General features: G+C 42.2%; 1 protein-coding gene across 1 annotated transcript in view; it reads right to left on the bottom strand.

Moving 5' to 3' along the window:
* Positions 1–79: 79 nt before the first annotated feature.
* The window catches only part of notch2 (notch receptor 2), a 55,140-nt gene continuing 33,409 nt past the window's right edge, over positions 80–21,810 (bottom strand). Inside the window, exons 7-35 of the mRNA XM_042481852.2 lie at positions 20,638–20,871; positions 19,588–19,743; positions 19,299–19,484; positions 18,502–18,615; positions 18,258–18,371; positions 17,928–18,161; positions 16,036–16,146; positions 15,690–15,882; positions 14,778–14,923; positions 14,573–14,686; positions 14,295–14,414; positions 13,361–13,513; positions 12,734–12,962; positions 11,613–11,814; positions 11,242–11,395; positions 10,829–11,013; positions 10,521–10,653; positions 10,144–10,395; positions 9,867–9,979; positions 7,729–8,264; positions 7,278–7,619; positions 7,010–7,152; positions 6,693–6,897; positions 5,492–5,579; positions 5,211–5,364; positions 4,813–5,132; positions 4,467–4,614; positions 3,739–3,836; positions 80–3,504 (exon numbers count right to left, since the gene is read on the bottom strand). Coding sequence (XP_042337786.2) covers positions 2,065–3,504; positions 3,739–3,836; positions 4,467–4,614; positions 4,813–5,132; positions 5,211–5,364; positions 5,492–5,579; positions 6,693–6,897; positions 7,010–7,152; positions 7,278–7,619; positions 7,729–8,264; positions 9,867–9,979; positions 10,144–10,395; positions 10,521–10,653; positions 10,829–11,013; positions 11,242–11,395; positions 11,613–11,814; positions 12,734–12,962; positions 13,361–13,513; positions 14,295–14,414; positions 14,573–14,686; positions 14,778–14,923; positions 15,690–15,882; positions 16,036–16,146; positions 17,928–18,161; positions 18,258–18,371; positions 18,502–18,615; positions 19,299–19,484; positions 19,588–19,743; positions 20,638–20,871 — 6,617 coding nt within the window. The 3' untranslated portion in view covers positions 80–2,064. The remainder of the gene's footprint in view (positions 3,505–3,738; positions 3,837–4,466; positions 4,615–4,812; positions 5,133–5,210; positions 5,365–5,491; positions 5,580–6,692; positions 6,898–7,009; positions 7,153–7,277; positions 7,620–7,728; positions 8,265–9,866; positions 9,980–10,143; positions 10,396–10,520; positions 10,654–10,828; positions 11,014–11,241; positions 11,396–11,612; positions 11,815–12,733; positions 12,963–13,360; positions 13,514–14,294; positions 14,415–14,572; positions 14,687–14,777; positions 14,924–15,689; positions 15,883–16,035; positions 16,147–17,927; positions 18,162–18,257; positions 18,372–18,501; positions 18,616–19,298; positions 19,485–19,587; positions 19,744–20,637; positions 20,872–21,810) is intronic.

Here is a 21,810-nt window from a genome sequence, read left to right as displayed (position 1 = left end):
ACACTTTCAAACACCTGTCTGAACATGCAGATAAATTTACAATATATTTTAAACAACAAAAAAGACATGAGTGCAGAAGTCTACGAAGATCTGGGCTTTATTTCAGTAAGCACATTTGGTTGATCATTTGGTTTTTTTGACAACAGACAACTTATTTTTCATCAGTTTTAGTTCTTCTACCTTATAAAACATGGTGAACACTACTTCATATGGCAAGTATATTATAGGCTATTTGGTTAACAGAGAGAAGTACAATAAAAAAAAACTAAAAACATTTTATGTACAGAAAATAGACACGTGGCCTTGCATATGAACGTGAACCGACATGCTGAACTCTTTCAAAAACAGACTGACACCTCAACGTGTGTTTTGTGAAACTGTAGGGACATCACAGGTACAGAGAAAAAGTGTCAGGTAACGGGGAATATTGGTGAATAATTTGGTTGCAGTGGTAATTCAAACATTTCTTTGTATCGTGTGTGTGTGTGCTGTGTGTCTTTTATAGAACACTAATACAAACAACGGCAACAACTGATAAAAATTTGGACACGATGTACATTTTTGGCAGAAAAACAAGAATTTGGTCTTAGAGACACTGATGTTCTTCTCAAAGTTTCAAAAAAAAAAAAAAAAACAGTGAATGATTGTCTGTGTTTACACAGCAGTCACACAAAGCTATGATCCACCTTGACTTTAAAAAGGAAGATAAAAAAATACTTTATCAAACTGTACTCACCTCCAGACTTGGTTTATGAATCATTACAGTTTAAAAAAAAGGTGCAGAGATACACTGATTGTAGTTAAGCAAAAGGCAAAATTGGTTAAATGATTTTTGGAAGAGGAAACATTTAGCAAGGAGGCAGTTTAAAAGTAAAAACATGCACCTCTGTAACATTCAGAATCATTCAAGAAGTGCGAACAGAATTCATATATATATATAAAAGAAACATTTAAAAAAAAAAAAGTCAACTTTTGCCAAATCCAGATCAGTAATAATAAGCAGAATGTGCTGTAAGTCTATTTACATTTCATCATACAACAAAACTAACGTCTGTTTTTGCATAAAGTTTGTCAAGCTTAATTAATCCCTCAACAACACATGAAATACAGCGGCACCGTCTCTGATTGCGATTTGGTTTCAAATCAACTTGTATTTCTGTAATAGTAACTGCCTTCAGGTCATAAACTGCACACAGCTGAATTTATTGAACTTTCTGTTCAGACATTTGATGGGAAACACGAACATCTATCAACTGTAATCAATGCAGTTAATACAACCATTGTACAACCATTTAGTAACAAGATGCATTTGTGTGCATTTCTATAAAAAATGTACTTGATTTTGTCTTTCTAGTCATGCAATTTATAAAATTCCCCATTTAGCATATTAAAAAACAATGCATGAGTAAAAAAACATTAAGGCAACAACTAGGTAGTTTTGCTGAATTAAAGCATCGACTGAATGTGACCCATCGTATTAAAAAAGGAGAGTGAATAGTTGCGACGACGAGTTAGTATTGGCAGGCTTATCACATTGAACACGTAAGGATAGCAAACAGCAGAGCGAAAAGACAATGTTCTCCAAAAAAGACAGAATCACTGCAGAACGTCCGCTTCTCTGACTCAGTGTCCATCTCAACAGTCTGTTTTTCTGTCGCAGTACCAGCCGGCCGCCATCTGGTCGGCACTTCCTCGTTGATCCCTCAATAAACAGTTTGTGTTTTGGCGCCAAAGGCCGAAAAGAAAAGTCTTGCCTCTGCCACCAGAGAGCAGAGGACACTCGGCTGGGATCAGAGGAGCAACGTGGATTTAAACTTGTGACGGATAGCTAACTGCTTTTTGGTTTTGAGAACTTTTGATTTCTAGCTGATAATACTCAACAACGTTTTAAAAACTATACAAGCCGTTCTTAAGTGCAAAGAGGAGAAGAAAACGTTTCCTAATCAGGAACAAATGAGAAGATTTAACAGGAGACGTGAGAAAAGCATTAGATGAGTTACTGCGTGTCGTTATTCAACTGCACAGAACCCAAAAGTCAGTCTGTTTACGCTTCACTCGGGCGGTCTACGCAAACACCTGCATGTTTCCGAGCGGAGGCTGTTGAGAGGCCTGCTGCATCTGTTGCGACTGCGGCTGCAGCTGCACCTGCTCTGGAATGTGTGTGTGGTGTGAAGACGGCAGTGCATGGTGGGGGTTTCCCAGTGGGGTGGGGCTGGTGGTGACATCAGACCAGTCCGAGTTGGAGTGTGGCGAAGAGGACGACCAAGGGTCCGGGGACTCAGGCGAAGGGGTGAGATATGGGTGCTCGCTGGGCGGGTGGGCAGAGTGGCCCGGGGTGGTGCCCTCTGAGCCGGTGGTGGTGTAGCTGTGCTGGGAGGGGGGAGTGGGGTACTTATCCACGGGGCTCTGCATGGGCGGATAGGAAGGCAGCGGCCGAGACTGGCCCTCGATCCCGCTGTGGCCTCCGTGGCTGACGGTGTGAGGGTGCTGCATGGCGTGGGAGAGCCCGTGCGCCATGCTCATCTGCTCAGGCATCTGGTACATCATACTCTGGGAGCATCGGAGGTGGCCCGGCCCCTGCTGGGAGTGACCCTGATTCTGGGTCTGGCTCTGGGACTGCGTCACCTGTACCTGCCCCGGCTGAGGCTGCTTCAGCATTGGCTGGCCTCCTCCAGGGGCCATCATCTGGAACGTGACGATGGGCGGCAGCTGCTCTCTGCTCATGGTGACATTCATGGGAGTCATCATCGGGCCCTGGCCGTGGCGTTGGCTCATGCCAGGGTGAGATCCTCCCATCTGGTGTGGCACAAGGCCAAACATGTGGCCGCCGTAGCCGTGTTTGGTCATGCCCACCCAGCCCTGCTGCTGTCCCAGCATGTGGCTGACGGGCGGCAGCATCGGTCTGGAGGTCGGGCTGCTCAGGAGCGGCGGGGAGTTCGCTGTGGTGGAGACGGCGCCGGACACGTCGCCTGTGTATGAGTGCGGTGATTCCAGGGAGTCAACCGGTGACATGGTGACCGAGCTCTCTGGAAGTCCTGCTGCCTTAACGCCATTCGCGTTCCCTCCTCCTGTGCCTGCTCCACCTCCTCCCCCTGCACCGACGCCCGGCCCCTCCCCTCCAGCAGGCTTCTTTCTTCTCTTCGCCTTCATGTCTTTGAGCTCCTTAGCTCCCCCGCCAACACCTCCCACCTTCGCTCCACCTCCGCCCCTCCGGCTCTTCTTCCCCTGCGGCCCGGGGCGCATGCCGATGAAGCCTGCTCCGTTGGCCCCACACATGACGCCGGAGTTTCCTCCGCCCATGTGATTAGGCCCGTTGTGTGGACTGTGAACCAGATTGTACTGGTCCAGCAGACGCACTATGTCATGATGCATACGTTCTTGTGCGGTATCGCGGGGCAGTCGATCCAGGTGATCGGTGATGTCACGGTTGGAGTAGTGGTCAAGAAGAACCTGAGCGGCCTCAAAGCTGCCTTCTCTGGCTGCAAGAAACAGAGGGGTCTCCTCCTGAGGGGAGCACAGCAAACAACGGGTTTTAATACACAAAACGTCTGTTTTGAGTCTCAATTAAATCTGTGCATTTTAAATAAATCTCAGAATAAAAGTCGGATGGGTACAATTCATGTAGATACATGCAAATTTTTTAAATTACCGTTACACCACTGCGGAGAATATTTGTCAGCATGCAAAAACTAAGGAACAATGGTTTGAAACAGCATAAATGAAAGCACAAGAACCGACCTTATTGTCTTGCATGTCACGGTTGGCTCCATTCTTCAAAAGGACAAGAGTGGCCTCCACATTATTAACAGCAGCTGCCCAGTGCAGAGCAGATTTGCCTAAAATGGAAAGACGCAGAGAAAAGACAAAGAAGCACATTCATGTTAACCAGAATTAAATTATTCCAATTAAACTTTTCTGCTACATTCCAGTCATAACTATTTTTCTGCGACTAATCAGAGCTAATCAGGACTGAAGTAAGTATTACAGCGTCTTTAAGGTTTACTGCCATCAACACTTCTTATTTGCATGCATGGATTTTTATAAAATGTCCTTCTTACCTTTGAGATAGAAGTAAGTAAGTCAGTAAATATAAATATAAAAAATTCAAAAATACTCTTAAAATTTAATAAATTAATTAAAAATGGAAGCATAAATAGGGGAATCAATACAGTGGTAAATAAATAAAGCAAATAATTAAAAGAGAAATATCTATTTATATCAATTTATATCAATTAATGTATACATTTTATGATATTTCAATAGCAAATTAATGTATTTATTCACTTATTTTGTCAGCTCCCGTCCGTCATAACTAGCATGACTTCGAATTGTAATACTGCAGTTTCAATACGAACAATACTGTAATGCAACAAACTGAAATGCTGCAACTCATACACTATACATTAGAGTAAAAAATAAATAAAGACATTACACAGGAAGAGTAAATATAAGAAATGTTTGCTGACCGTGGTCGTCTACAGCATTGATGTCAGCATGGCAGTGGATCAGCTCTTCCACCATGCCCTCCACAGCTAGCCTGGCTGCCAGGACCAGCGGAGTCGTGCCGTCATTCATCCGGGCATCCAGTTCGGTCGCACGATTACGGATCAGAATCTAAGAGAAGACAAAGATAAGGAAACATGTCAAATGATAGTGGTCCAGATTTCCATAGTCATTATGCGTTCATAGGATTGACCGATTTTTATTTATTTTATTTAGTAAATGCGATGATGAAACTGGTGTCTAATAAAAAAATTGACCAAATTTAGATTCACCTGAAGTTTATAACCGAGTCTGATCAAACAGTCTCACCTGGAAGACTCCCTGGGCGTCAGCCGCCACGGCAGCATGCAGCGGAGTTCTGCCCATGTTGTCATGGGCGTTGGGATCAGCGCCGGCGTCCAGCAGTCTCTTAGCAGCATCAGCCCTGGCGTAGCGGGCAGCCAGGTGGAGCGCCGTTTCTCCCGTACGGTCAGTCTGAGCCATCAAAGAAGCACCCTGAGCGATCAGGTCTGAAATGACACTCGGACCTGGTTCATCTCCTCCGCTCTCCTCCTCCTCTTCTCCATGCAGGCTGCAGTCCGGGCCTCCGCCATTACGCAGAGACGCCAACATCAGCGGGGTGAATCCATCTGAGAGAGAAGCAATATATTATTAAGGGAATCTGTGAAAATGAACAGATGTAGAATTCAGAAGTTCACTTTTCTCACCAGGTCCCTTGACGTTAACATCGAGACAGTCAACATCCAGGTCGGCCTGCGGGGGAGTGAGGGTGATGTCAGCAGCCTTGCGATGCTGCACGGTCCACTCCCTTCGGTCAACACCTCCATCCATAGCGATGGGCAGCAAGGGTTTGTCTTCAGTCTATAAGAAGCAACAGAACTTGAAACAACGTTCACAGCAGCCACAACCTTTCCTCATTTCCAAACATTCCCCCTCCAACTGCTCCGATCAATCAGCTTTTTTCTTTTTTCTTTCTCATTTCACTTACTCTTGGTTTCTTGGATGGGACCTCGTCTTCCAGCCATCTTTGACTCTGATTCCCATCAATCATGGCTCCATCCTGAGTCTTGAAATTCCTGAAAAAAAAAAGTTAAAGCGATAATAACATTACATTCTGCTTTTATTTATTGCAGGACACAGCATGCATGTTCCAGCTATAGTAATATCCAGCGATATTAATCACTGTGAACTGGACAGTAAAACTGCAGTCTTCTTCTTATCCCACTAAGCTATATAAAATACAGTATCTTACACAAAAGTTTCTTAAAAATAGGAGAGAAACATCACTTTGTAAGCCCACATTTCGCCCAAGACCACCTAACCAGCCCTACATTTCACTCTGGTATAAATTCTCTCAGTCGTTACTGTATACAAGACAGAGTTACTGTTTGAGTATTTGAATGGAGTCAGGACGTTAAACAGTCATTAAATAAATGTTATTTGTTAACATTTTTTTTTATTAAATTAAATCCAACGTGCTCACTCCAATATAAAGGATAAAGAATTTAGGATAGTGTGCAATATTCATAATGCACGCTGCAAAGTGTCATATATTTCGGCATCATTTAAAACACCATTTAGTTATCAAAAGATTTTGTTTTAATTTTGATGGTAATGCAGCTAAATTACATTAAAATAAAAACAGTGTGTGTAACAGCAGCATCTGGTGTCATATGCAGATGGAGTGTGACAGATTTGGTGTGTATTCATTAGAAACTGAAATAACGGGGGGGAAACAGGGTTTTGCATAGTAATAGATACAACGCTGCTAGCTGGTGTGTTTACTAGACAATATGCGCCTTTCATGTGGAGAAATGCAACGTGTTGTAAAGGATAAAATGTGATGTGGACATTGCAACAGAGATCTCATAGTCATAGGAACTTCCCATATGTTTCTCAGCCCATAGTACGTTTCATTATTTTTTTTATAGCAACCATACATATTTGAAGGGCATATTTTTTTTTCTTCCCCCTCATGCTTGGGTATTGTTTTATTAGTACTTTTCCAAGGCAGGACAAGATATGTACAGAAGTTAGATAAATGCTGAGATATTGGCCTACTCAAACCTAAGTTTTCAAGCGTCCCTTAGAATCAAGAGGGCCTTGTGACCCCAGGTTCCCAACCAGGACACTCCAGGTTGGGCAGAAAACTTGTATACATAGTTTATACTCTCTCTATATCCACTTACTTCATGTCAAAGTCATCCTGTCCGACAGGCTCTCTCCTTTTGTCATTCTTAGTGGCCAAAAAGCCGTCAGGCAGCCACAGGGCACCATGTTTGTGCTTCCTCTTGGCTGCAAGCATCCCCAGCACCAGGACAAGCAGAATAACAACGACTGCCACTCCGACCAGAATCATCAGAATCGGTGTCTCAGTTTTAACTGTCGGGTCACCTGTAGAGTACAAATACCGACCTAATATGAGTTGTTTTGTGTGCATTTGATTGAGGTTTTTACCCCAAAATAAACCAGTTGAATTAGCTGTTGAATGCCAGGTTTCACTTACTGTTAACGGATACTAGAGGGTAAGGCAGTTCAGCTTTGATGTGCGCTGCTGCAATGAATGACGCAGCCTCATTAGTGTTGGAGAAACAGTCGACAGAAGTCTGGGAACATTCACGGTTATCAAGTTCCAGGTGCACCACAGATCTGCGCAGACAAAGATGTAAAATTACTAATGACACATGGTTACTGAGGTCTTAAGCTCCTGAGTATTAGATGGCAGCTTGGAAGAAGAGAAATTATGTGAGCATCCCATCATGAGCTATCCTTACCCAATAACCTCCCTCTCCATCTCCCGCTTGCTCCTGCTTCTCTGAACGTGCCGTCCGTGCTCCTCCTCCACCCCATAGTAAGCGTACACCATTGGCTTCTTATTTTTGTCCAGCTTCACCTGCAAGTTAGTGTGCAACAAGGCTCCCAGGGAGCGCAAGAAACCTCTCAAGTCACCGAGCAGCTCCTTCGGCTGCAGCCGCACCACGATGACCAGCGTGCCATCCACCAGTTTAGGTGGAGTGTCAGAAGAACAGTCTAGGCCGTCCCAGCCACAAGCCTCCGTGTAGCAGCTCTGGTCACAGATGCCGTTCCCAAAGTGGTCTGCACAGTACTTATCATACCTGAAAATACACAGTACATGGAGGGTGGGTGACTCTTGATTTGGCTTCAAAATGTTAACGGAAATGTAACAGCAATAAAAAATAAATAAATGAAGTGGGGGTCACATACGTGCAGGGGGCTGGTTTGGTCTCCTGGCACTCAAAGCTATCAAAAAGGCACCCAGGGTTGTCACACGCCTTATCACAGTGGCCATTCTTAAAGAGATCCCAGCAGGGAACATTGGCAGTGCAGTTATCCCAAGGCCCCTGCCAGTTGAGCGAACAGTCGCCTCCATCCCACTGACATTCATGGTTGTTACACTGGCTGTCACACACTTTATCCCCTGATTGCAGCAAACACTGCACATAAGGGCAGGTTGGAGGGGGTGGTGTCTGTACTTTGTTTTCACAGTATCGTCCCGAGAAGTACATGGGACAGCGGCAGCTGTACTGGTATGGGTTGGATGGGTCTTTGATGCAGATGCCTCCATTCTGGCAGGTCCACGGACACCTCTGTTCATTCTCACAGTGAGGTCCACTGAAGCCTGGCTGGCACTGGCAGTACAGGCGACCACCTGGTGACTCCACACAGCGCCCGCCATTCTGGCATCGCAGCTTTGCACAACTGTAGCCTTCGATTTCGCCACAGTTGAACCCAGTAAAGCCCTATAAAACATAAAATGTTGTTAAAGTGTGATGGAGGATTTTAAAAATAGGCTTAACATCACATTTGTAAAAGGCCGATAAAACTTTGCAGCTGACCTTTAATGAACCAAACTACTATAACTAGTATACATCTGGGTTCTCCTACAAATCTGCTGCTTGTCTACTATACCTGAGCCATGGTGTGGCCCTCTGAAGCAAGCATGAGAATAAGAGAGGGAGCAAGAAGTTAGTGGAGAAAAAAAGAAAAGATTGATGCTCTAGTGTGAGAGCAAAAGGAAGAAAAACACTGCAGTAGTAATGTCAGTCACCCGTTCACTTTCATTGTCTTTCTGAAGTCATTCAGTATATTTATATACAACTACTAACTATACTGTTTACTGTGAGCAGACAGCTTACTGAAACAGATCCAATATCCTCTGAGACTTAATTGATAATTAAGCTTCAGAAACACACTAAAAACTTGTTCTGTTTAAGATTTTATAGACTTTTTGGGGCTTGTTAAACTTTACTTTTATTGAAAAAAAAAAATTGCAATTATACATTTAACATAGTTCACCGTAAGTTTTTTCATTAATTGTTTGATAGTTGAATCTGGAAGGTAACCAATAGACAAATGAGAATATCAAGAAAGTGGAGGAATACAATTGGTATTAAACGTACAGTCAAAACAGTAACAAAAGCTGCAGCAATGTTGACATTGCAGTCAGTTTCTTTCCGGTTAAGATTCCCTCAGTGTTCACTGAAGGAACCTGGTGATTTCAATTGGTAAAAAAAACTCAATAAAGCATTTCACGGAAAAAATCAGTGATTCTCTGGGGCTGGTACTGAGCTGTTGCAAATGTTTGCTCAGCTTGTGTCTCTAATAACTTCAGATGACTAAAATCTTATATCCGGTTTAAATATATAGTCAAAAGCGGCTGAGACCTGAGTGTATCATTAAAAATGTGGCCGAAAAATGGCTAAAAAGTTAGTTTATCAGAGCTTCACCAGACAACCGCAACTCTGACAGATGTGCAAAGGGGATATGACGCCACTGACAGGTGACGGCAACCAAATGACAAGGACCCTGTTCCTGATTGTTTTACAGATTTCTCTGGGTTTGAACATTGTTGGAAATGTTTGGGATAAATATATAAAATTTGTCTTGTCATTTTTAGAGATTTTAATGCAGAAAAGTTAGATATTATATTGTTAAATAGGTATAAACTGAAACACATTCCCTGACAGTCATTTTTCGTTCACCATCGACTACGGTGGAACTCTTTTTTCAACCACACAACACCGTATCCAGTTCACATCATGAACTTTGGGCATTTGCACAAAAATCAAAACACAGTGCAAAAAGCAAAACTATGCATACACATGGCATGCCAATAGTTATTTGACAGATGATGAGCACAGCACTGTCAATCAGGACGCTAACTTAAAATCTAAAAGTATAGCGTTATACTGATTATTATCAAATTAGAGCGCAAAGAGCCTGTCTGCACTGAGAGGTTAATGGAAAAAGTGCTGTTTGGGAAGTGAGCATAAAAGAGGACAATCGATTGAAACCATGTTTTCTTGTGATGGCTGAAATGTGGTAACACAAAAGACACTTACAGGAACACAGGAGCAGGTGTAGCCATGTACTGAGCTCATGTTCATAGAGCAGACGCCACTGTTGTGGCATGGCTTTGACAGACACAGATCCACCACGGACTCACAATGACGACCTGGAAAAAAAAAAAATTAAGAATTGAAATACTTGGTAGAATAATTTATCAAGACATTTACGTTACTGAAATACTAAAAATACTGATGCGTTGCTGGTTCTCCAACACACTGAATGACCAAACATGGTGCTGTTATGTCCCTTTGGACAATAATACGGACATACCTGTGTATCCAAGGCGACAGCGACACTGGTAATCGTTGACCAGCTGTACACAGTCAAGGCTGCCGGGAGCGTGACAGGGTCTGGACAGGCATTCATTGAGATCCCCCTCACAGTGTTCTCCAACAAATCCCGGAGGGCAGGAGCATGTGTAACGGCCCACTCCGTCCACACACTGTCCTCCATTCAGACAGCGAGGTTCAAAGGAACCAGACTTGGGGGCACAGTCATCCACATTCACTTCACACTGGAGCCCTACAGGGCAGCAAACAGACGGACATCAGTGTGTGTGTCAGATGCAGTAATGAAGTTGCTTAATGAATGTTTAAAGGGCTGTTTTGATCATCCTGTGTGTGTGCATACGTAATATGCAGTCTTACCGTGTGTTCCAGGCGGACAGGAGCAGGTGAAGCGGTTGATGAGGTTGATGCAAGTTCCTCCATGGAGGCAGGGTCTAGAGTGGCATTCGTCGACATCATACTCACAGTTCACCCCCTGGTAGCCTGGTTTACACTGGAGCAAAGAAACAAGAGGCAGAGGTTAGCTCGTTGGCTGCTTTGGAAAATTGCTGCCAGTTTGGTATTAAAATACAAGTTAAAACGTAAAAGCTTTAAAAGCCACAAAACATACACATCTACACCACCGACAAACGCATACTATATACACATACAGCTGAGAATATACTCACTATACACTCGTAGGTGCCCTGATAGTCCTTGCATGTGGCTCCGTTGCGACAGGGGTTTGACTGGCACTCATCAACCATCTCTTCACAGTAGCTGCCTGTGTATCCTGGCTGGCACTGACACCGGTGGGAATTGCCCACATTCATACACCGCCCGGCATTCTTACACACATTTTCCACTTCCAGACCTGCAGTTATTTGGTAAAAGAGGGCACACAATGTTAATAAAAAATGCAACGATATACAATTATTGCTTATCTAAAACAATAACAATAACAACAAAAAATCTTTGACAGGCTTAAGTGACCAGTGAACTTTTCTCTTGTGATGTCTCTAGCTAACAGAAATTCAGCTTTACTGGAATGGGAATTATATCTGTCCTCATCCTACGTGTTGTTGGTCATGTATTTCCTCACCCTGCCTGGCAGCAAAGTCTTGGCAGGACATGTTGGGGACATCACAGTAACGTCCAGTCCATCCCATTTGACAGTGGCAGGTCCAGGAGGTGGACGTCTGAGAGCAGGTGCCACCGTTGTGACAGCGCACCTGGCTGCAGAGGTTCACAAAGTTCTGCATACAAAAGACAAAAGGAGAGAGAGTTACGGAATCAGGAATTTGCCTCAAAGAGCTCTCCGATCTGTACAGCATACAACGCCCCTCTTTACTTGCACAGTGGGTACTTTAGTTGTTATAAATGTTGGCAAACATTAAATTGCTGTGAACACATATGACCCAGCTAATACACAACCAACTCTGTACACCTGCAGCAACACTCAAGACACTTTACCTGGCAGTTCTGTCCATTGTATCCCACGGGGCAGGTGCAGCGGTAGGTGCCCAGGCCATCAGTGCAGGTGCCGCCATTCTTACAGGGCTGAGAGTCGCACTCGTTCTGCTCGTACTCACAGAATGTCCCGTAAAAACCAGGACGGCAACGGCAAGAGAAGGTGTTGATATCATCAATGCAAGTGCCATTATTCAGACAGGAGCTGGGGGAAAGGGGGAAAAGAAAGTAGCGATTGATGAAAAACTGTCTAAAGTGCTGGATATGTTTGAGTGAGTTTCAAATGAAAAGGCAAAATCTTCCAGAAAACAAAAATATATTCCTATGTTAACAGCTTAAATGCAACTTGAGTATTTTTTGACCTGGGCCCAATTTTTTTCATTTTTTTGTCTCTACAACTAATGGAGACAATAGATTTTCAAACTGGTCCACTACTGAGAGAGACAGCTGCAGCCACAGCAGCAAAAACGGCTGCAATGTAATCCCTGCGGACAATGTGCACCATCAAATATATCCACTAAAGGTGCAGATTTTTGCAACTATGGAAAAGACCCTATTGAGAAAATAGAAATTTTCCTTCTCTTTTGCAGTGTATTTGTAAGTGTGTGCAACCAAAAGCTGCTCAAGAAGAAGACTTGTTTTGAAATCTTTTTGAAAGGTTTTTTTCAGATGCAAAAACAAGCATTTTTAGTGGATGTCAATTGCTTGAAGGGACACTGCAACCTGTTTTCCTGCTGTTGCTGCTGCAGTCTCTCTCTCTCAATAGTAGATTAATTTCAATGTGTCCATTAGTCACTTAAAAAAAGGAAAATAGCATCCAGGATGAAAAATAAAAAAAAGTTTCCCTTAAATAGATACATAATCTGCAAGCACCACTGGCAGATTCACCCCAAATCAGGCATCTTTAGAACTAGTGTGTTTATTTTCTTTTTCCTTAGCCAGGCATAAAGTTCACCTAAACAAAGTCTTACAGTTCAGCTTACCCAAACTGAACATTTGTTTCAGACACAGATATTATTCATTCTGTCAGGTCCTTTCAGGAGATTCAGCAGAAATCCGCAGTTAAGCATGGAAATAAAATGCTTGGTTTTATGGACCGTGCTTTGAATGAATGTATGGCTCACCTCTCAGTGCATTCAAGGATGTTGTGCTCACACAGGATTCCATCAAAGCCCGGTCGGCACTCGCACACAAAGCTGTTGACGTAGTCGCGGCAGATGGCACCGTTCCTGCAGGGCTGGCTGGCACACTCGTCTACCTCAGTTTCACAGCGCTCCCCTTCAAAACCTGGCCGACAGTCACAGGAGAAACTCCCAACATCGTCCACACAAGAGCCTCCATTCAGGCATGGGTCTAATGAGGGGAGATAAGAGAGGGAAAAGAGGTTTTCCATGACCAAAAAATTTATTTTAATCCGCCCCTGAATGAACAATTTATCAAAGTTATCAATGAACAAAGGGCCAGCATTCTGGCTAAGAAATAAGGAGAGAGTGGAAGCACTTTCCCTTACTTTAACAAGGTTGTTCCTCTGAGATATTTTTATATTGTGCACCACGCTTACATCATATATCTCAGGGGACTTTCTATTCTGCTTTTCACTAGTGCTTGAGATAACTCCAGTCTCTGAAGATGCATCAAAGAATACTACACAAGCATCATCTTATGTGGCATTTCTAAATTCAGAGGTGCAACTTCCTTTGGGTATATTTATTACAGCCACTATTATTTTATTAGTTGAAAGTGAAACTCACTTGGTGAGCAGTCGTCAATGTCAGTCTGACAGTTGTGTCCGCTGTATCCAGGTTGACATTTACACATGTAGCTGCCCGGGCTGTTCATGCATCGACCGCCATTTTTGCAAGGGTTCTTTTTGCATTCGTTCACATCCTCACTGCAGCGTGTGCCTACACAAATAACATGTTAGTACAGCATCAGTCTAGCAGTAATACATAATATTAGATATGAATTTCTCAGGCACACCATCTTATAGCTTCACTCGGTCTCACATAGAGCTTTTATTCTCTGCTTGAACCCCGACTGCGCCTGACCTGACCCACCAGGTTTAGGCCGGGCAAGTCTTTAATATCTCACTATTACCGCGAGGCTTGATGTTTATTAATTTCATTTTTTTTAAAATGAAACTGTTGTGAACAGTCTCATGCTTAAATGGCACTTTGGCAGGAACATGTGGAGAACCGGGGGAAAGAGCACAGGTGAGAGAGGAATGGAAAATGAGAGAAAAAGAAAGAGGAGCTGCAAGGCAAATTGTGTGGTAATTTTTGCTCCTCCCTTCCCAGCAGTGCAAGAGATGTGCATAATATGCGACATGCGGCGTACAGTGGTAATCATCATCTGCACGCTGCATTGCCATCACCATGCTTTGCCAAACCTGTCATGCACGAGATTAAAGACTAACAGAAGGAAGAGAAGAAGGAGAAATGATGCGAGGAAACATGCAGCACTTAATTTGTACTACATGTTTTAATATTTAAAAATATATATATTTTAAGATGGTTAAAGCGTGATATACTAAAGGCCTCTTCTACAATACAAATTTGGGGTCAAGCTCGGGTCAGGCTTGGACAAAAACTGTCCAGGCTCGTGTAGAACCGATCTAAGCTTTAGTATCACATCCATACAAACTCAAACAAACAGACATATGAACACAATATCTCACACACATACCTTGCCATCCAACAGGACATCGACAGGTGTAAGAGGTGTAGTCTGCAGATGGATGACATACTCCTCCCCTCTCACATGGATGAGAAGCACAGGGAACCTGTTCCACTTCACAGTGTTTACCTATTTTGACAAAGCACACATTTTTGATAATGATCTAAGTTAATGTTAATAAGTTATTGAAAGTCTTTGCCAAAAGGATATTCAGTTAGCTTCTACAAAGAAAGCTACTGCATGCTAATAAGTGGATGTTGATGTGGCTGAAATGTGATATCACTAACCTGTGAATGGCGGACTACACTGGCAGGAATAGCTATTGACTCCATCTATACAAATGCCTTGATGTAGACAGGGCCCGGATGCACATTCGTCTATGTTCTTCTCACAGTTGATACCTAATGAGACAGGAAGAGTGAGTGCTATTTCCTCTAATAATAGCTAAGTTAAAAATAAAGGCAATGCTGAAATGTAACATATTATCATTACCTCTGAATCCAGGTTGGCACACACAGGTGTGGCCATTATGTCGGTCCAAACAGGAGCCATCATTTTGGCACGGATTGGACTGGCACTCATCCTTTTCCTGCTCACAGTGTTGTCCCACCCAGCCGGCATGACACTCACAATGATACCTTTATACAACAGGAAGGAAAACACCAGTTAGAAATAAGAAATTAGTCATATATTAACAACAACACAAGTGTGTATTTCTTTTTCCAGCATCAGTTCAAGAATGACTTTTACTTGGATTATTATTAATTGCATTTAGTTGTACTGTTACAGCAATCTGATGCTCTGCAGGGGGAAATTTGAAAAGCAAGAAAGCAAGCAAGAAAAGCACAGGCTGGAAGAAAACTCCAAACAGCAGGGGGGCTCCACATCTAAACAGAGTGAAGGGAAACACTATAAAAATGAAACATGGTGAAAATGATTTGGTTGTTGACCTGACTGTTGCTTTAGATCTTTTAAATTCCCACAATCACCATATAACTGCTGTGTGTTATATATTTTCAAGCATCAGTAAAGGTATACTGGGGGTGTCCACACTTTTTTGAATTGGGGCCGAATAGGTAATGTGAAACTACCTGTCAGCCACCTGCTTCTTGCATTATGTGGGTAAAAAAAAAAACACACCCACATACACACACAAATGAGACGAAAGCAGCCCTGTCATTTTTAAATGAAGAAGTATTACACTTTCCACTGCTCCTGAAAGCGTCAGCTCACACTTTCGAATGGAAAAAATACAAAGTGCACTTACATGATTAACCATTATTGTGTGGCGGGCCACATAAGTTTCTTGAAAGACAAGTTGTGGGCCATCTACAATCGGTCCGCAGTGCACAATTGGCCCCCAAGCCTGACTTTGGTCATACCTGCAGTATAAAGGTGACGTACCCGTTTTGCTGTTCAATACATTCTCCATGCACACAAGGCTGAGGAGCGCAGTGGTCGGTCCCAGAGAGGCACAGAGGGCCGTGGGTGCTGGGTGGACACTGGCAGGTGAACCCGTTGACCTTGTCCACGCAGGTTCCTCCACTCATGCATGGGTTTGAGTTACACTCGTTGATCTCAATATCACATTTAACTCCTATTAAAGAGCAATTGAGAGGAAATTAGTTCTTTGTTATCCCGTTGATTTAACAAACAGCATTCAAATATTAGCTTGCAAATTTTAGGTTGTGTACTATTTAATCCTGCCTCATAACTGACCATTTCATATTGTTATCAAAGCAAAACATACCTGTATATCCCGGTGCGCATACACATTTGTACTCGTTGATGCCATCGTGGCACTCTCCGTACTCACAGGGGTTGCTGGCACAGTCATCATCATTGATCTCACAGTTAAGCCCTACGTAAAAAAAAATAATAACATATTCATATATGGTAACAAGCCAGGTTATAAGCATATCATTATATCTGACTGTATGTTTGCTTCAATTTCATCAAAAACACCCTGTCATGTCCCCTTTAGTTGAGGTGAGGTGAAGCATATCAAGAAGCTGTTACAAAATGTGATCATTTACCACCAGGGGGAGTCAAGACTCCATAAAAATGCAGCAAGAAATGTTAAAAACTTTAAATACAGCAGAGGCCGGCTACAATTGAGAGTATGACATAAAGTTAAAAAACTTAACAACGACAACATTAAAGAAACAGCTGTTAAGGTGGAAGACAGCACACGAGAGGAAAAGGATGAGAAACAGAAGATACAAAGAGAAAACGAGACAGAGAGATCAGACGAAGGGAAGTGAGAGCATGAAACCAGAAAGTGAGACAGGGTGACCTGACGCCAGTTTTGGTAAAGCAAGGACAGTACAGACTTCAGTACTAAGTCTCTGGGTGGTACAGCGTACAGTACTACATTAAGCCTTTTAATCCACAGAGCAGTGTGGGGTAGCACTCCAAAGTTATTACAGATAACTTAACTATAAAATAACACTGGGTGTGAAAAAACATTTAACTGAAATAAAAATAAAAACTAAAATAAAAAACATTAAAAATAACTGAAACAACGTGTATTTACAAAACCAACTAAAACAAAAAATAGACAGGAAATGTCTTCAGTCTTTGTCAATTTAATCAAATTTGTCACCGGTGCTTTTGTTTATTAAGACCGGGATGTCTACATGACTGTTAGTCAAATGCTTTCACAAAGCAGTGCCTGTGTTGCAACAACTTTTCTGAACTTCTTAAAGCCTGCTAATACCTAATACCCGACATATTATCATTAAAAAAGAAACTTAAAACCAATACTGGAACTTATAAAAACTAAAACTTATCATTCTTAAACAATAAAAACTATACAGAAAGAAACAAACCCACTCTGGGAACATAATAAAACTGAACTGAATTGAAAAAAAAAAAAAATTCAAAATGAAATAAGAAAAATTAACTAATGCATAATACATAACTATAATAACTGCATCGCTTGACCCAGACTCGTGACTGCTACACCCACCTGCACATGCAGAGTGCTCGACACTTTATACATCGAAAGCTACACAGGAAGCTCTAGTCGTGGGGGATGGAGGTCTTTACATTCAATTCAAGCGGTTACCTTCACTCTAAAAGCGCATTAATGTGATCTGGCAAACAGATTATTTCGAATGGCTCTGACCGAATCTTTCAAATAAGCTTATGTGGAGCTAATTATCCATCAGTGGGAAAACGTTGGAGGAACTAGAACTCACACAATGTTTTGTGTTTACAATTCAGTCTGTATGGTTACTATAGCAACCAGATCTCAGGAAGAGCAGAGCTTTTTTTAAAAACCCTTCAAAAGAAGCTGCAGCACGCACTATTTTTGAAGAGAACATATGTGAAACTCCTCTTGTATGATGCAATGGAAAGTATAGGTTCAGAGGTAGGTTTAATGATTTATAACATCAACATGTCATAATAACTTTCACACAGAAGACTTTGATTCAGTTTGAGACAAAGAAGTTAAAATTGATAAATAAATAAAACAAAATGTCTGTGGCAATTAGGGCCCCAAAAATGTAAAACTAAGACTAATGACACCCAAGGCCTAATATTTGGGAAACTGAATTTAAGACATTTTAATTATCCCTGCTGATGCCCTGGTCTCACTATACAGGCGATGATTTTTTTAACATGCCAAGTACCTACCTCTGGTACCGGATAGGCAGTTACACTGGTAGGCATTGACCAGGTCAACACAGCGTCCTCGGTTCTGGCAAGGGTAGCTGTGACACTCCTGGACCTGGATATTGCAGATGGAGCCTGTGTATCCAGGTTGGCACTCACAAGAGAAGGTGGCGATGCCGTCCTTACACACACCATGATGACATGGCTCTGGTACACAGTCATTGATGTTCTCCTCACAAAGAAGACCAGTGAAGCCTGCGGGAGAGTATTTCCTCTTAGAACAATAACAAAGACTATTGCACCATGGGTCAAATACTATTTTTACTTCAACATATTGTTATTCCCCTTTACCTTCAGCACATTCACAATCGTATCCGTTGGGTCGGTCAATACACTTGGCGCCGTTCAAACACGGTGTGCTGGAACACTCATCTATGTCTATCTGGCACATTTCACCACTGAAGCCTGAAGACAGAAAAATATGATGAACATACTGGTTACAAAACCATACTATGAACAGGATGGATTTCATAAGCCGATTGATTTTCAGTTTGAGTGGATAGAAATCAATGAATATAGCCACAAATGTACCAACCTGCTGGGCATTCACAGACAAAGCGGCTGACCTGGTCCAGACATTTACCCTGGTTCAGACAAGGTGAGCTGAGACACTCATTCACCTCTATCTCACAATGTGTCCCCTCAAATCCTGCATACATGGAAAGAAACACATTTTTATTTCGCCTTTTCACAAAAGCTACAGAGGCTGAGGACTTCGTGCTTCATTTGCACTTTCTAAGCAAATAAAGTTTAACCCTAGTGGTGACTTCCACCTCAAAAGGCTGTTATCAGCTCCACCAAGGATGCCATGTTTTGATCCTCCTTGTCTTTTTGTTAGCAGGATATCCAAAAAAGTAATCAAATTTGAAAAGGTTGGGTAAAGGAGCAAGACACAATTTCTGTGTAGATCCTGGATCTACACAGAAAATCTTGGATTTGTAAAAAAAAAAAAAAAAAGAAGCTGTAACTTTTTTTCGATTTTTTCCCCCATAAATTACTGTTCTTGCTTGATTTATAAAATGTGGCACGTGTACCACATTACTGTTTATTCCTCCAGCTCTTCAGATATGCACATTTTTTTTGTTTCAAATGCTGACAAAACAGTTCAGATGATTGTGCACCCTCGGTGGAATTACACTCTTATGGAGGGCTTCCTAATGACAAATACACTGTTATCCGCAATATTGCTGTCATTCTCTGACTGCAAAAGACTGACGCTCAAGACTGACAGTTTCAAATGCTGCACTTATTCAAACACTTATTTATCTGAATTAGAATGTCTGACAAAACTGGTTAATATGTAGGGCAATGATAATTTCTCAAGAAATGTACCGGGCATGCAGATGCAGGTGTAGTCCCCGATGCGATCCAGACATGTGCCATCGTTTTGGCAGGGGCTTGAAGCGCACTCGTTGACGTCTTGTTCACAGCGTGGCCCTGCGTAACCCCTCACACAGTTACATGTGAAGGAGCCATCGGTGTTGACACACTGACCACCGTGCTCGCAAGGGTTGGTACCTGACGATAAAGAGGAAAGAGGCATGCTTGAAAGCAGAACTGATCAGAGGCCGGGTGGAGATTTACGTTGTGTTGTGTGTGGTTTGAATTTTCTCCCTCTCACCAATGCTGCACTCGTCTCTGTCGATGTTGCAGGTGCTGCCGACATATCCAGGTTTACAGTTACAGTTGAACATGCCAGTGATGGGGTTGGTGTCACACTGAGAGCCCTCTCTACAGGGGTTACTGATACAGGCGTCATCTTTGTGGCAGAGCAAACCTGAAAAGAACGCCATGTTGACAGGGAATGAGTAAACGTTCGCAGTCTTGCTGACATGACCAAATTAAGGAGTAAAATGCAGCCACATTGTTCATACAAGCTAAAGCACAGTTTGTTTGGAGTGAAATCACGACTGTCTCGTTTCTACTTCCAACTCATAACAATTCTTTTAGTCTACCTACAGTTGAGGCTTTTTCACACCTTTGCATTTTGAAAGAGTTATGGCCGATGGAAAAAAAACAACCAGCAGTGTAACTTTTTTCCTCTGGGACTGACTTTTGTATTTATAGTATGGCCTCGCTTTGCTACAGTCCAGCCTAAAATAATACATTCAGCTTTTGAATTACAGATCCATATGCAAAAACTGTTTTCTGTGCCAAAAGAAAAATGTCCCTTATACGGTTGTGCCCACTTGTGCCCACAAACAAACTCAGTGTAAATTTGCTACTGAAGGAGAGGTTTATTTTTAAGGTAAACCTTAATACAGATCTAGGAATACGTCACCAACAAGCAGGAAATGCAATCAATTCTGTGGTTAAATTGGTTAATTTGACTGTTTGACATGGATCACATTGAGTGCCTTTTCTAAAATAAAAGGCTTTGGTAAATAAAGTGATCATCTTTTAAGAAAACATCAGTAGGTAGTATTCAGTACCCTGCAAGTAAAAACCTTTTCAGTGGTTGTTAATGGAAACCAAACAGAATTCACAGTTTCAGTATAAAGACCAAAACTTAAACCTAAACTTTTTTCTTTTTGAGATCTAAAGAAAACACTGTTCTTAAAAGAAGATATGGAGCTATGACAGAGACTCAAAGCATTTATGTTTTCGCGTTTGTTCACCAGTTATTAGCCTAATGCAATTTAGGCACCAAAATGTCTCATTACTGGCCTACCTGTCTTTCCGTAGGGGCAGAGACAGACAAATGACGCAACACGGTCGATGCATGTGGAGCCTGGGCTGCATGCAGCTGTAGCACAGTCATCAATGTTTTCAGAGCAGTCTGGTCCACTCCAGCCGTTTACGCACACACAGACGTAGCTGCCAAACAGGTTGCTGCAGGTGCCTCCATTCTGGCAAGTGTTTGGCTGCAGACGACACTCGTCCACATCTTCTGTACAGTGCTGACCTGTGGAGAGGCAGAGAGGTGGACATGACGATGAAATGTAAACAAACTGAATTAATACTCCATGTTACATAAAAACCACAAGGTTTAACCTTGTGGTTTTCATGGTAGAGAAATCTAAATATTGCCCCAGCCTTTTTTCCGGTCATAATTGAAAAGATGTGGAAAATTGAGAATATACAGTATGAGAAAACTATTTCTCCACAGTTGCCATTTTTGAATACCCTGCTCACATTGACTTTGTTTTCTCTGATTGGATTAGTGCTACATAAACTCAGACAGGCTCAAGGAAGCTGATGTATTCATATTTGCTTTGTAAACGGAAAGCTTGCGTATGCCATTTAAGTGTGTTAGCAAAGACACGCCTTGTGTGAAGTACAGGCCTTGGTAGGATGAAGTAAGAGTGCAGAGGCATTGTAGGAAGTATAATATCAAAACATACAACACGAGCGGAAGTTATTACCGCTGTTCACAACACAAATATTTATTCCACCTCACTGCTCAACCTGCTCTATTTAGAATTTCTAGAAAATCTTAAGACCGAAGCATCTGCTGAAAATTTCATTTCTAAATGTGAAAGATGATTAAATATTCTGCTAAACATATACATCACACATCTTAGCAGCAGGCATAGAAAATACTTTTTAAAACACGTTCTAGCGTAATAAATATAAAGTATTCCTTGGTCCGTGCTCAGATCAACTTTGCCCGAGCATGAAAAAACACAGCTTTTTGAATAAGGTCAGCCCAGTGATGCAGTAAGAATGTCAAAGCAAAAGGCTTCAGCAAAAACAAAACAAAAGAGAACAAGCACTGTCATTAGAGCAGCACAGTTAATCAGAATATTAATGAAACTGCAATGTGCACAAGTGCAAAATTCAAATCCAAGAGCTGCCATCATTAATACATGTAAAGTGTTTCAAAACATGCCAATATAAATGA

Source organism: Plectropomus leopardus, chromosome 5, assembly GCF_026936395.1.
Source record: "Plectropomus leopardus strain MGB_pleo_1.0 chromosome 5, ASM2693639v1, whole genome shotgun sequence".
Lineage (NCBI taxonomy): Eukaryota > Metazoa > Chordata > Actinopteri > Perciformes > Serranidae > Plectropomus > Plectropomus leopardus.
Note: the sequence above shows the minus strand (reverse complement) of the source record. Positions and strands in the feature narration are given on the sequence as shown.